This window comes from Neolamprologus multifasciatus, chromosome 6 (assembly GCF_963576455.1).
Source record: "Neolamprologus multifasciatus chromosome 6, fNeoMul1.2, whole genome shotgun sequence".
NCBI lineage: Eukaryota > Metazoa > Chordata > Actinopteri > Cichliformes > Cichlidae > Neolamprologus > Neolamprologus multifasciatus.
The window spans coordinates 294728-309329 of NC_140444.1; the positions used below are offsets into that span (position 1 = coordinate 294728).

Here is a 14602-nt window from a genome sequence, read left to right on the forward strand (position 1 = left end):
AATACAAAAAATCCATAGGTAAAAAAAAATATAGGGATTAAATTAAATTTAGTAAGTAAAACTAAAATAGAAACAGAAGGCTTAACATCAAATTAAATGACAGATGACAATTTTTTTTCAAATGCAATTAATTACTTGAAATTAAAATCTATATTTGTTTGGTGTATCTCATTGTAATAATTATTAGTTTGACCAATTTTTATATTTCTGTATTTATCTTTTAATTTTGCTTGCAGTCCTCCACAGCTAACAATATAGTTTTGCTGTGTTTTAAAACATGCTAGCAAGCAAAATGGACACAATAACACAGTGAACTTAACAGGTGGCAGTGGTCTTAAACTTTACAGGCCCTTGACACATAAACACAACATAGTAACAGTGCAGCTAAAAACAACAATGAACATTTCTTTGGGAAAACCCCTCAATGCAGTTTCTGTAAAGTGTTGACTTTGTTCTACAAAGGAGAAAAAAAAAAAAAAGAGGGGGGCACTAAAGCACTCCAATGATATCTTCATTCAACACATGACAGCATTATGGTATGTGTGAATTAGTACCTATACTACAAAGTCTAAATTAAATGAAAAATAATTAACAGAACAGTACTTCTGTCAGTACTTCTGATCCATTTTGAGCATCTATATAAGGACAAACAAAAATAATGTGCAGTGATGTATAAAAGGTGAATTGCCCAACAGAGAGAATCCAAAAACTTAAAAAATATATTTTTTAAATGAAAGAAAAATATATAAACACCTCAAATATTAACATTATATATTGGAAATCACCATTGCACCAATGAACCATTCAAGACCTGTCAGTCGTTTTCAAGTGCTCTCACCCCAGAAGCTTGTTTTTCAGAAACTGTGCCTTTGAAGCTTTTGTCCATCAAGATTTAAAAGTATCTTCTGGAGGACTTCAAAGGTGCATTTAAGTTCTGCTGGGTAGCTCAGCTTCAAACAGTGTATGAGTCCAAACAACAGAGCACATGCTTGTGCGATGTTACCCAAATCAGTGTTAGCCTCCACACCCTGAATCAGGACACCAACGTCCTCTGGGTCACCTTCAGGTTCAGCACCCTCCTTCTGGATGACGTACACCCCCATCACAGTTTGCTCCATGCAGCTTTTTGCCTCGCTGTCGGTATCTTACATGAACAAATATAAGACAACAAAGTAAAATTTAAGAGATTGTTTAAACAACTGTTTCTATGCTGTTCATAAAATCCAAGTAGTCAAAGTAATAAAGAGAAAATTACACCACTAAAGTAGTTGTTAGTAATTACTCCAGTACATAAATGATAAAATACACCTCTCATGTCAAAAGAGGCGGCATAATTGACCTCTCACCGGCCCCTCCCCCAAAAGGGCCATTGTCCAATTACACATTATAGCAACCGTTACTGTGTTTGACAAACATTAAGCTCAAGCAAGATGGAGAAGCGGTGTGCCCACGATACTCGGAGAGATTGTGTCTGGAGGAGTTGTGTTCTTTCCATTCACAAAGTCAAAAACAACGTGAATGGATTAAACAGTGTGGATGGCCCCACTCCCAGGTAAATGTACCCAACATTATGAAGCATGTCTGCTCGCACATTTGGGTACCCGTTAGTGCGCAGAGGAAACCATTTGTTTGTCGGACGTAGCAAGAGTAACTTAGAAGGACAGGACTGGAGAAAAGGCGAACTCAGCTGCTAAAATCAAACAGGTATAGAAGTGTTAGTACTAAACAGCTCAAAGTTTAGACATTTCTATTTACAAATACTGATGACCATAGCAATGAAAAACAACAGGACTTGTTTTAATCCAAGTACAGATACAAAAGCAATATTGTCTTGATGCATGTTAAATGCATCGTATGTTTGTGTATCAAGTTTAACTACAGTATGCATCAATTTCTTTCCTTCCAACATCAAACTCCAGAAATTCTTTATTGCAACACTTAATACTGTTTGGTATTCAAGACATCCTTTCCCCAATACCAGGTGTCTTGTTGCTAATCTCACAATTTTAATTTTAACGATTTGCATTTGAGGCAACGTCACAATTTGTATGAGAATGTTAGAGTCAACATGCTGTCACAATGACTCACCAAGTACTCCTTTATTAACTTCTCATAGTCTTGGTTTAGGTAGATGCACAAAGACTTCAAGATGCTCGTCTGGTACGGATGTTGTCATGCTGGAGAGGAGGAGGAGATAATATGAGCCAAAACCAGGCTGTTTTTCTTAAAGCTAGGGGAATCAGTTAACTTGCATAATTATTCTTTAGGTTAGAACCTGGCATGTACCATTTGTTAAGCCAAAACAAAATTGACAACTTCATCTCCAAATAAAAGTTATTTTGCTGCCTATGACAAAGTCTACTCAATCCTAATACAAACCTTGGAGATGGCGAGCATGAGACCTCTTCTTTTCTTTCCAGGTGTCCCTCCTTTGCTCAGAAAGATTTCCATTAAGCGTGGCGCGTATTGGTCAAGCTCGGCAAAGAAAGTAGATGCAGAGGCTTTGTGGTGATTCGCAGAAACTCCTTGTCCATCTGCAATAGAGAACAAATACATTGATTAAAAACTCAACTGTATATTTCACTCACTTCACATCTAAGCTGACTAAAGCTGCTTTTAGAAGACCATGCAGACATCAGTGCTGTCTGTGTAGAACATGAATCAGTCTGTGTCAGATCCTGAATCTGAAATTTCCACTGAAGTCACGGGTAAGAGGCAAGTGGAACCAAGATCGAGGCCGTTTGCTTTTTGAAGTTTGCAAAGACTGCTACATTGTGCCAGTGGTAGTTCAGTCTTTGCAACATAGTAGCTGTTCTAAACAGATTTTCAGGTTTATTTTTAGTTTGTTATTTGCAATTGGTGTTTGTTCTGGGAAAGATATTGCAGACTGAGCAATAATGCATTTCTTGCATTTCTCATGGGTTCTAATGGGGTCTTTCTTAAAATGACTGGTCCCAGTAACAAAGGCGCTTGTCGACTCAGAAATCGAGGGAAAACCAACAACACACCCAGAACATTATGTTATTTACACGGCTGCACATAAGTGGTCCGCATGTGCGCATTCGCTGTCAAAATAAAAGACGCCCACCAGATAAGAAGTTGCAGCGCGCGTTTGCGTCCATATAAAAGGCTGTTTTTGTCCTAGAGTGGGATTTTCACGGCACATTCTGCACCACAGCTGTGCGTTCATCATTTGTTTAAAGCCAGCTCACCTCCTGCAACCACTTTTCCGAGAAAACGCGCTTCTTTTGTGGTTCGGACTCCTGACATTTCTTTGGAGGTGGAGGAACACCAAAGTAATTGCTTAAAGGAGCTTCTTCAACATCTTTAAGAGTTCTAAACAAATGTTTGTCCTCCTCCTGAAAATCTTATGTACGCAAACACGCGTTGCAACTTCTCATCTTGTGCGCGTTTTTTATTTTGACAGCAAATGCGCACCTGCAGACCACTTATCTGCAGCCCTGGTTATTTAGCTCGTCATATTGCTGCCACAGAAATTCTTTTGTCCATGAAACCATAAAGCTGCACTTTCTTTTTGCCTTATAGTCTGATTTGTCATAACTTTTCCGTTTTGTGGTAAGCTTTTCTTTGGCTGTCACTTCTTCACCCTGACCTGTCTTATTTGGCTCAGCAGAACTAAAATATATATCCTGCTGCTTTTACACAGACACTCACATAACGCTCAACGATTCTCTGCGCGATCAACCTCTCACATGTTTAAGCTGCGGGAGATTTCACTTGTCATGTTTGATAGTAAGCTACCAAAAATAGTTAGCTTACTATGTTAATCGTTAATAGTCTTATTAACGATTGATAAGACGATGTCAGAGGAATTGGTGTGCAAATTATCATCACTGACGAATCAGTGCTGTCGCTCTCTATACACAGTTCGCGCGATTGCAAAGTGAAAGCAAAAAACAAGCACAAATTCAAACGAGATTTCAATATGTCACATATTGACAGTGGCTCACCGATGCCAATGACATAATTACCCAGCTACATTTCCGAAAGAATACAAAAGCATTGACGTATATTTTTCCTTCCTATGACAGCCCGACGGGCAGGGCAGAGATCGATTTTGGTAGCCCGACTAGAAAAATCACTAGCCCCGGGACGTCGGGCTAGCGATTTTGCGAGCCCTGTACAGTGTTTCAATAATTTGTACCTACTACTCTCCCTGATGGAACAACGCTTGCACTGCCACATACAAGTCACTGAAAGAAAAAAAGAGAGAGGCAGTTTTAAGGATTGTTTTATTGGCACCTTTTTTTCACTTTGATTAAATCATAAAACTATCATAAAAAATATGATGGTAAAAACTTACCATGTATTAAAGAGGAGGCACAAACAATCAGAAAAAGGGGTCAGCTTTCTACAGTTACTATGGTAAAGAAAACAGACAAAATTATTTTATAAAAATTCCACAGTGGATTTTTTTTACTTTGTTGCAAATGTATAAAAAAGTACAAATACATATAAATACCTCTTGCAATATAAAATTCACAGATAAATATCCAATCTGTTGCCAAATGTAATAGCAGTGTTTCACACTATGCAATAAAAATGCTGGTAGTTGCGGTAAAGGTTCCACAGGCAATTTTCATAACTATCCGCCATTGCCTTTTCCTCTGACCTCGTGTTTATTCTCTTTTTCCCATGCACTAGCATTCAAGTCAATTCGAAGGATGCAGCCCCTGAATTTGGACACAGCTAATATTTAGCAACTCACGCACGCTAGTTTAACTTGCATTACTGCAAGAGGCCGAATGCTTAAAAAGAGGAGAAAGAAAGAAAGAAAGAAAGAAAGAAAGAAGAAATGCAAATGAAAAAAAAAGTGAAGAAAGACCATGTCTTGCAATAACCGTCATTTAAAACCAAAGTGAATGCTAACAGAGCTAGGTAAAAGTTCAATGAGACAACCATACTAGCTTTAGCTAACTTCATTTACTTTGAAAGTGAATTACAAACGTGTTAAATACTGAACTGAACATATCAATAACCGCTAAAATCACTATAAGACTAACTGCAAAAACAAGTAACAAAAAAAAAGAAAAACAATGAAGTGGAAATGCTAATAATAATATAAATATAGCCGGAGCGGATTAGATATCGGGTATTAGACGGTACCGATTGGCACCGTCTAATACCCGATGTTCACTGTATTTGCTCCACTCCCGCTGTCTAATGACAACTTACACATTTGGAATTAAAAACATTGTTAAACAATCAACCGACGGAACAACTTCGTTTGACTAAGATATTTTCAGTTATTTATTACTTACCTGTATTGTGGAAGATTCCGCAGAGGGAAACGGCAGCTCACTGAACACATATAACTTTCTCCGCGTTCCCGCCTCTTCATTTCTGGGAAGTTTGAGCATGCGCACTAGGCATCGGTTTTAGCGTTGTTGATTTAAAATAATTACATTTAATTGAACTGAAGAATGCAAATCTAGTTCATTAAACTTTTTGTTATTTTATGTTAAACCAACAACTGATAATGATTTAAAAACCTCAATATGTTCATGTTAAATAGACAAATGTCTATTGAATTAATCAAACAACTGCCTTAGTTGACTTTTTGGTGAGGACACGATCGAGCAGGTAGATGATGGCGGGGAACTGAAGGGGATCCTGACCTGTCCTGACGGGTCTGATAGGTCAGAGATGGTCCAGGATGAGTCTTTCCAGGGTCTTTGTGACGTGGGAGGTCAGTGCCACAGGCTGTAATCCTGGGGGCCACTGGGACGTGAGCAAAATGATCTTCTTTTAGCAAATTATTATTATTATTTGCACAAAATTACATTTTTCAGACTTGTTCTCAATTTGTGATTGAAATAAATATAATATTATAAAAAGTAATGGTCTTGACCCAAAACTGTAATATTACAGTAACAGAAATACCACACTGTCTGCTTCAGCGGAGGTTTGAAATGTTGCCAGGAGAAAACGATCAAAACTACAACATAAACAAATGAAGTATTTTCTCTGTCCTGTTATAATCCTCTAAATGTCTGCAGGGCCTGAACAGTTAGAGCTGAAAGTCTGCACTCCCCAAATAAAACCCTGATAGTACTGATAAAAACATCGATCAGTACTGATCACTGGGAGGAGTCGACATGTGTCCAAATCCAGACCGGAAGTGCTGTTAAACTGGACGGTCGAGCCCACGAGACGCGGCATCCGTTGCCTAGTAACCGCGACATAAGCAGCTACGGCGTGTTGGACAGAAATACAGAAAATCTTTATTTGACATCATTTGTTTGACTTTTACCGGAGAACATTGGGTCGTTTCCGCTCCGCGTGATCATCACAGCCAACAACGAGTTCAGCTCGTAGAGTTTGTTAGTGTAGCTGCTGACACTGTCAGTTCAGTTTGATGGTACAAATGTAACAGGATTTACATGATCCATACTTTACTAACACACACACACACATATATATGTATAGACACAGCATTTTTGTAAATAAAAACAAAGCTCAGTGCATGATTTAACTTTGTCTCAAAAATTAAATTTCAGTTAAAATTCAAGGTATTTATTTTGTATTTTGTATCATTTCTAACTTTTGACTGTCTGACAGACAAATATTAATTCAGTGATAAGACAGGTGGTGGTGCAGACGTGGCTCCGACTTTCAAACGGTCACGATTAAAACCAGAGAAAACAGCTGATGGAGGGTAATTGTAATGGTAAATGGTAAATGGACTGGTTCTTATATAGCGCTTTTCTACTCTTTCTGAGCACTCAAAGCGCTGTACACAACTTGTACATTCACCCATTCACACCCATTCGCACAAGCACATTTCTTTAAGTGCTTTCTAAGTAACATTCACACACATTCATACTCCGATGGATGCATCGGAGAGCAATTTTGGGGTTAGCATCTTGCCCAAGGATATTTGGCATGCAGACTGGGGAAGCCAGGGATCGAACCACCAACCTTCCGATCAGTAGATGACCTGCTCTACCACCTGAGCTACAGCCACCCCTTGTAGAGGATGAGCTGCTTAATTTCCTTGCTGTAAAAATCAAAACTTTAAGTCAGGATGAAATTGTGTTGTTGGCCACGAACACATTTGAATCCCAGCGGATTGAAGCCTCCAAGAAAGTTTAGTTTGAGCTCTGCCGCACTACCTCACAGCGCTGCGTTGATATAAAGGCATAAAGACGCCAACAACATTAAACTCTGTAGTGCTGAATGAGTGTGGGGACAACATCCCAAGATTTGTTCTCATCACCTGGATGATTTGCCGCCTGTTACTCCAGCATGGATGTGTGTTGTTTACTACGGCGAATGGACCAGCTGTGTGCTGAGGTGGGTGCTTTAAAACATGTAGTTAAACTACTGCTTCAAGGACTGGGACAGTGTCGGCGTTTTGTCCGGAGATGTTGCTCTGTGGTCAAGATCGGGCTCCGACGACAGTAATATGGAAACTACTGCAACAACGGAGGATCCCGTTGAGACAGTGCTTCTTACGCTCCCACAATGGAGTCAAGTTGTGAAAATGGCAAGCCTCGTCACAAGCTGGAGTTAATTCAGGTTCAGGAATGCATGCTGCTACCACTGGACACATCGAGGCCTGGACCTGTATCGATTATCGGCCTTGGAGCTGTGAGTACAATCAGAACTGTGAAAACTAAATTGGTGAGCGTGTTTGCCACTAAATTTGCCCTGAATGTAGATGCAGAAACTCCTGCTCTGTATTTGAGAGAGAAACTCAAAAGAGATGTGACCTGTCAAAAATTGCTAGTAAACGTAGCAGGTTCGGCTCTTTCAAGGTTACTGCTGAATGTAATGATGTGGGTGAAATGTACAATCCTGACCTCTGACCTGAAGGGGCTCTGGTCCGGTGTTTTTATGAACCTCGTAAGACTGGTACGGTGGTGCCAAGCTCAGGGGATCCAACAGGGGAGATAACTGCGCCTTCTGGTACCAACATGAAGATGTCTATCCGGGTATTATCTTACAACTGTCGTGGTCTACGTTTGGGACAGAGTGCAGAGGATAGAGCTCGACGGATTGTTGTGGACAGTCTGCTTGCAGAATGTGACATTTTATTGGTTCCCCCCAGTTTAAATCCCAACTCAAAACTCATCTGTTCAAATCTGCATATTCACTGTGAATGTTTGTTAATTTTATCTTGTGCTTTTGTTTTATTGTTCTTATTCTGCCATTGTTTTACTAAGTGTTTTATCCTATTGTAAAGTGTCCTTGGGTGACTTGAAAGGCGCTCATAAATAAAATTTATTATTATTATTATTATTATTATTATTATTATTATTATTATTATTATTTATTTTTTTATTTTTTTATGCTTGCAGGAGACATGGTTGTCCAAACAGGACCTGGGAAAACTGTCTAAATGCAAGTTTTTTGGGAGTGGGGGAATCAACAACTGATCTCAGCACAGCTATAGTCAGAGGCAGAATACCTGGAGGGGTTACTGACCACTTAACCCACCTTTGTGAAGTTAACAATCTTATCCTGTCTACCAAAGTGTTCCTGCCTGCAGACAGCTATACATACATCAGTGAAGCCTGGCACATCATGGCTGGAGCAGCGTATCTGTACAGCTGATGGACATGCAGCTTTAGCAAACATGACTATCAGGTATGAGGTAACTCTGTCAGACACCTTTTGGTTTTACTGTGAATGTGGAACAAATGCCAGCAACAACTGGAAATAATATTGCTAATATTGCTACCAATGTAACATTAGACTCGTCAGCATTTGGTGAAGATGATTTCTTAGCTTATCACAGTAATACTGATATACATCTGAACATTTCTTTGCCCAAAGAAGCTCTTTTGTGCAAGGATGTCAACTGTAAGAATGCTGTGCATAAACATTTACTCTGCTCCATGTATGATGATATAGTGACTGCTCTGTATGAAAGTGGTACACTGCTTGATAAACAACATAAGCATAAGAAACCTAACATCAGACCTGGCTGGAAAGAACATGTATCCATGTACCATGATGAAGCTTGCAGAGCTTATAAATGTTGGGCCATGGCTGGAAGACCTGAACAAGGCCCCGAATTTGAACAGAAAAAATGTGCGAATGCCAGATATAAGTACGCTGTTCACTTTAAAACTAAACATGAGCAAATGCTGAGAGCAGATTCTTTGGAAAGAGGTGAAAGCTCTTAATGACTGTAAACCATCTCTACCATCAACTGTTGGAGGTGTTTCTGGGGCAGATAACATTGCAGCGCTATGGAGAAAGCATTACAGTGCGTTGTTTAACTGTATAAAAAGTGAACCATGTGAGGACAATCTTGACATGAGTAATGACACAATAAGTGTCAGGACACATGAAGTATATGAAGCCATTCATAGTTATCTGATAATAAATCCTCTGGTTTGGATCACATCACTGCAGAACATTTAAAACATGCTAGTTTAAGGCTAGCTCCTCCTCTAGCACTCTGCTTCACTGGGTTTATGATTCATGGCATATTACCAGACTCAATGCTGTGTATTTTACTGGTACCAGTTATGAAGGACAAAGCTGCAAAAGTGAGCTGTTTGGATAATTACAGGCCGATTGCACTCGCCAGTATTTTATCTGAGGTGTTAGAAAGAATCTTGTTTGACAGAGTTAGTGTGTTCATCTCTTCTCTGGATAATCAGTTTGGCTTCAAACCAAAGCACTGACATGTGCATATATGCACTCAAGGAAACAGTCAGTTTGTACAGGGCTAAAAATTCATCTGTCCTCATGTGTTTCATTGATGCCTCTAAGACCTTTGATCGAGTGAACCACAGAAAACTTTTTGATAAACTGAAGCGACGGGGAGTTCCTCAATACATCGAGAGGATTCTCTCTTACTGGTACGCTCATCAGAACATGCAGGTTAAATGGGGAAGCAGTATTTCTGCCCCCTTTGGTGTCAGCAATGGTGTCAGACAGGGTGGGATTCTGTCTCCAGTTTTATTTAATCTATATGTTGATGATTTGTCCACACAGTAAAACATTGATAAATCATCTCATGTATGCAGATGGTTGTTTTTAGTCCAAGCAGTGCTGGGTTACAGGATCTTCTTAATGTCTGTACTGAATATGGTGCAATATGACATAAAGTACGATGCTGTTAAAAGTGCTGTTTTGATATGTAGAACCAAGCAGGATAAACAGCTAAACTTCCCTTTGTTTAAACTGGCACAAAAACTCTTGAAGTTCATAAAAAGGTGAAATACCTCGGTCACTTTATTACTGAGCAAATGAATGATGATGATGACATATACAGACAGCGGTGTAAGCTCTATGTGCAGGCAAATGCTATAAAATACTGACACACTTTTTATTTAAATGCATCCTTTCCCACTGAAACCAGCACAATCCCACTGTGATGAAAACAATATGTGAACTCAACATATTCTGGATGAATCAAAGCATTATTGTCTGTGGTTCCCTTAGTTTTCCTTGGTTCCCTGTCAGATCCTGCAGGACAAACAGCAGTGAGTGGTTCCTGTATGCAGCTGTTACAGTTTGTGTTGGAGATACTTCTGCAGATACAGGAAGCAAATAGAAAAGTGTTTTCAATGTTTTTACCAGTCCCTCAACTACAGAGAGCCGTCTGCTCTCCTCTGCATCTCTCAGCTGCTGCTGGCTCCTCTTCCTCCTCCTCTTCCTCACACACCGTCCTGGATCTGTCCTGGTGTCTCATCAGGGGTGGACAGCCTCCGTCTCCTCTCACCTTCTCAGGCTCTTCTGACTCTGGACACTTGCAGAAGGAAATCAACCACAGCAGTCAGCAACAAAAGCAGCAGAAGTTCATCAAATATGTGAACTTGCAGGATGAAAACACAGTTTTCTCGTATCATCACAAAGACACACTTTATGTGTTTTAATCAGAGAGAAACAGGATCCTGCAGAGTGTTGGTCTTTATAACAAAGGCGACAGACTCAGGTTGTTTGATATAAGCCTGACAACAACCGCAGGAAACAGGAGGAGGACTTCTCCATCTGTCTCATTATTAGTGCTTTATACAGGATGAGAGCTCTTTAAGGACCAACTGCAGCACAGCATGTTGAGTCTGCGTCCTCACCGCAGTACGCGGGCCAGATATTTGCTCAACCGTCTGCTCGGTGTTTCCTGAACCGTTTAAGTACGTTTGGCTTCACAGCGACAAACAGACGGAGCTTCGGCAGAAACCTGAACTAACTAACGGACCAAAGAGCGCGTTAAACGCGACCTCACTAACGTCACGTAACTTAGCCGAAGGGTCGCTAAACGTGACTTTTAAGCTTTGTCGTTATGCTAACATTTGTTCCGGCATATTTGAAGTGAGATCAAAGCGCAGCGCTACGGTGAACATTTGAGGACATCGTCAGGTCTCAGACTCAGATGGAGGCTGCCATCGTGCAGATTTGGAGTAGTGACTTGAGGTGGAGTGACTGTGTAACGCTCCCTAACACTTTAAATAACACATTCAAAATAAATTGGTTAAAGATCTAATGACTCATCCTACTTCCATTTGGAATAATACCTGTGTTCATGTTTTCACAGTTAGCTGATTTTTTCCTTACCTGTAATTTTGATATTGATAAAATCCCTGAAAGTCTCTGCTTTTCATCGTCAAGCGTTTTTAGCATGGACTCTTGTTTACAAGCATAACTTTAGTCCACACAGTTATTATATCTGGAATAACAACAATGTCCTATTTAAAAGAAGATCTCTCTTCTTAGATCGTTGGTTTGGGAATAACATTGTTTTAGTCAACCAATGATTTGATTCAAATGGTACGCTTTGCTCCTATGAAGAATTTTGTTTACATTTCAGTTTAGCTATAAATCGTGATGATTATACAAAAGTGTTTGGATCAATACCATCAGGGGTTTGTATGCTGTTTAAGAATCAGCCTAATATCCCTTCATACCAAAGGCCGTTGGCATCTCCAATACAAACTTTCGTTGGTAAGATTTGCTTTTCTAAGCAATCTAAAAACAACAATAAATCGATCAGAGCTTTATTTCAGAGTAGCATAACCATGCTACCATATGTCATTTTGTTCTGGAACCGGCTGTCTGATGGTTTTATGTGGAACAAAGTTTGGAGACTCACTAATCAGTTTTTAATTACCAACAAAATTAAAGATGTTTCTTATAAATTAATACACAGAATTTACCATCTAAAGATGATCTTCAAAGCAAATTCAAATTAGACATCGATACAAGCTGTAGCTTTTGTAAAACTTCCAAGGAATCTACTACACATCTTTTTTGGTTTTGTAACCTTGTACAAGATTTTTGAGTTTATGTGTTTTTATTTCAGAAAATATATTTAAAGGATTTGTACTGTTTTGGAAATGTTTTGTTTGGTCTGCACAAAAACCAAAAACAATTCAACTTTGATAACAGATATATGATTAACTTGTTAATTTTAATGGCTAAATTTCATATTCATGAGTCCAAATGTTTAGGAAGACATCCCTCTTTTTATGTATTCTCCTTTGAACTTGTACAGTATCTTAACTCAATTAAGAACTCCACTAACCCAAAAGCTATAAAAACTATTGGTGTTTGTGAAAAAAATCAAGATCTTTCAATCACTTTATTCTTTGGCTTGATCAGTTACTTTCGCCCTCGCATATTTATATTGTTGTTTCTGAATACTGTTCTTGTATTTGTTTATCTATGCATACAATTCTTTTGTAAGTACAACACCTTTATTGTGGTACTGTTTAATTCCATTTTGTATTGTACTGATGTTTAAATAAAGGTTTGGGAAAAAAAAGACTGTGTAACACTCCCGCCCACACACCCGCTGCACGTGACCGCAAACACGCCCCCTACACTTTTTACGTAGCCCGGCTGCTCGAGTTTTTTTGCTGGTTTACCGCGACTGACGACTCGTTTAATTAAGGTAAATACAACCACGTCACTGTTATAAAAAGACACACAGCTCATCATCTTATAGTTCTAAAATCACTCTGTTGTTAATTCGTTAGCTAGATTAGCCGCTAGCATACGCACTGTGTTGGAGGCTTGTTGCTAGCTAGTTAGCGATGCTACACACCTGCTACTCTAATAGTGTTATTGAAGGATTCAGCACTTCTTATGTTTTTTTATCCATTTTTAGACAGCGATGAGATCAGCTGCACACTCCACAGAGGCCCAGAGTTACTGTTAATATCAAAAATATAATGCTGTCCTTTGAGATTTTAACATAAGACTGTGAGTGTAATGGATCTAAAACTGTTTAAATCTCTACAGCCTGGTAACATGGAGACTTTAAAAACAGCAGCAGGTTTCAGTAGTGTAGTCTAATTAGTTCTTTTCATTTAATAATAGAGTCCATATTATATCAACAGCTACATTCACCCTGGAGAGAAACTAGTGAGGGAGACCATCAGGACCAAGCTGGGTTTCTGGGTCCAGAGGTTTGGAGAAACTTCTTCCCTTTCTTTCATCACAGCTGTCCTGTGCCAGATGTTCTGTTGACCCGCTGTAAGAGGCATCATTTAAGAAACACCAGGAAGACTGAAGCTCATGGCATTGATCAAGCAGGACTCATGATCTTCACCAGCAGCTCCCTCACAGGGAAATCTTCAGCACTCCTCCGTAGGCCCGCCCCAGGAGATGGATAAACCCAGCATTTCATCAACACTGTGATGAGACCTTTGGTTTGTGTAATGTTATAAATACTCAGATACTCTCCAGAGGCTCCAGACTTTTACATAAAGATATTATATTCAGTCCTGTAGAAAGTTATATATTTAAAAATATGTGATCCTCTCTGGTTACTCTGGTATGAATAACTCTGAATCACTTTATGGTAAATAACACTATCTGCAAAAAACTGAAAGAACTCCAGATGACAAGTTTGTAGTTCGACATACAAGTGATGACCTTTGACCTTCATCAGGTTTTATTTAATTGTGTCAGAGAAAATCTCATATGCTCTTCATGCAGCTGAGTACATCAAGTGTTTAAAACGGAAGGTCTGAGATACAAACTGAGGTCCTGTTAATGCTGATATATAGTGACACAGTTACATGAGTGATTAATCCTTTTGTTTTTTTGTCTTTAACTTTATCAATAAAGCTGCAGCCTTCACTACAGCACATGTGGTACTTTAACCTTTGTACTGTTTCCATCAGTTCATTTTGCAGTTAACATGTGAACATGTTGGATGATCTGTCTGCTGTCACTGGGTGGTGCTGAGGTCTGAATCTGAGGGCAGCTCCTGTAATCACAAAGACAACAGAACCATCAAACTCACATATAAATTTTATCCCTCAATATTGAAATAAAGCTGATTCTTCTGTCCTCACACACTCAGGATCTGAAGTTCTTCTCTTACATTTTTTCAGTATTACAGTACACTACAGTACTTTAATCCATAGTTCCTGATTAATGAGGAGTTACTGAAGTACAAGCTTTTAAAAACATGTTACTGTCTTTACAGATGTGGCAAGAGACTGAAAACAAGCTGCATATTTGCACAAGACACTAAATAATGTGGATTGCACAACACTGGACATTATATTCCTCATTTCCAGTTAATACTTGTACAGCTGCTGTTATTGTGTATATATATATTTATATTTCTTCATACATTCTTATATATTTCTATACTGTGTATTTTGTT

General features: G+C 39.0%; 1 protein-coding gene and 1 long non-coding RNA gene across 2 annotated transcripts; one reads left to right on the forward strand and one right to left on the reverse strand.

Moving 5' to 3' along the window:
• LOC146516023 (uncharacterized) lies at positions 1-5412 on the reverse strand. Its single transcript, XR_014874409.1, has 6 exons — positions 5279-5412; positions 4325-4381; positions 4166-4214; positions 2380-2534; positions 2089-2177; positions 1-1144 (listed from the first exon to the last, which is right to left on the reverse strand). It is a non-coding gene; the product is annotated as an uncharacterized LOC146516023 (long non-coding RNA).
• Positions 5413-5667: 255 nt separating this feature from the next.
• Positions 5668-14198, forward strand: LOC146516024 (uncharacterized). Its single transcript, XM_085163072.1, is given in 8 exon segments — positions 5668-5710; positions 8501-8546; positions 8548-8634; positions 8636-9130; positions 9132-9340; positions 9343-9658; positions 9660-12874; positions 13303-14198. Coding segments are annotated over 7 exon segments (1515 nt in total). The 3' UTR covers positions 9979-12874; positions 13303-14198.
• The last annotated feature ends 404 nt before the right edge of the window (positions 14199-14602 follow it).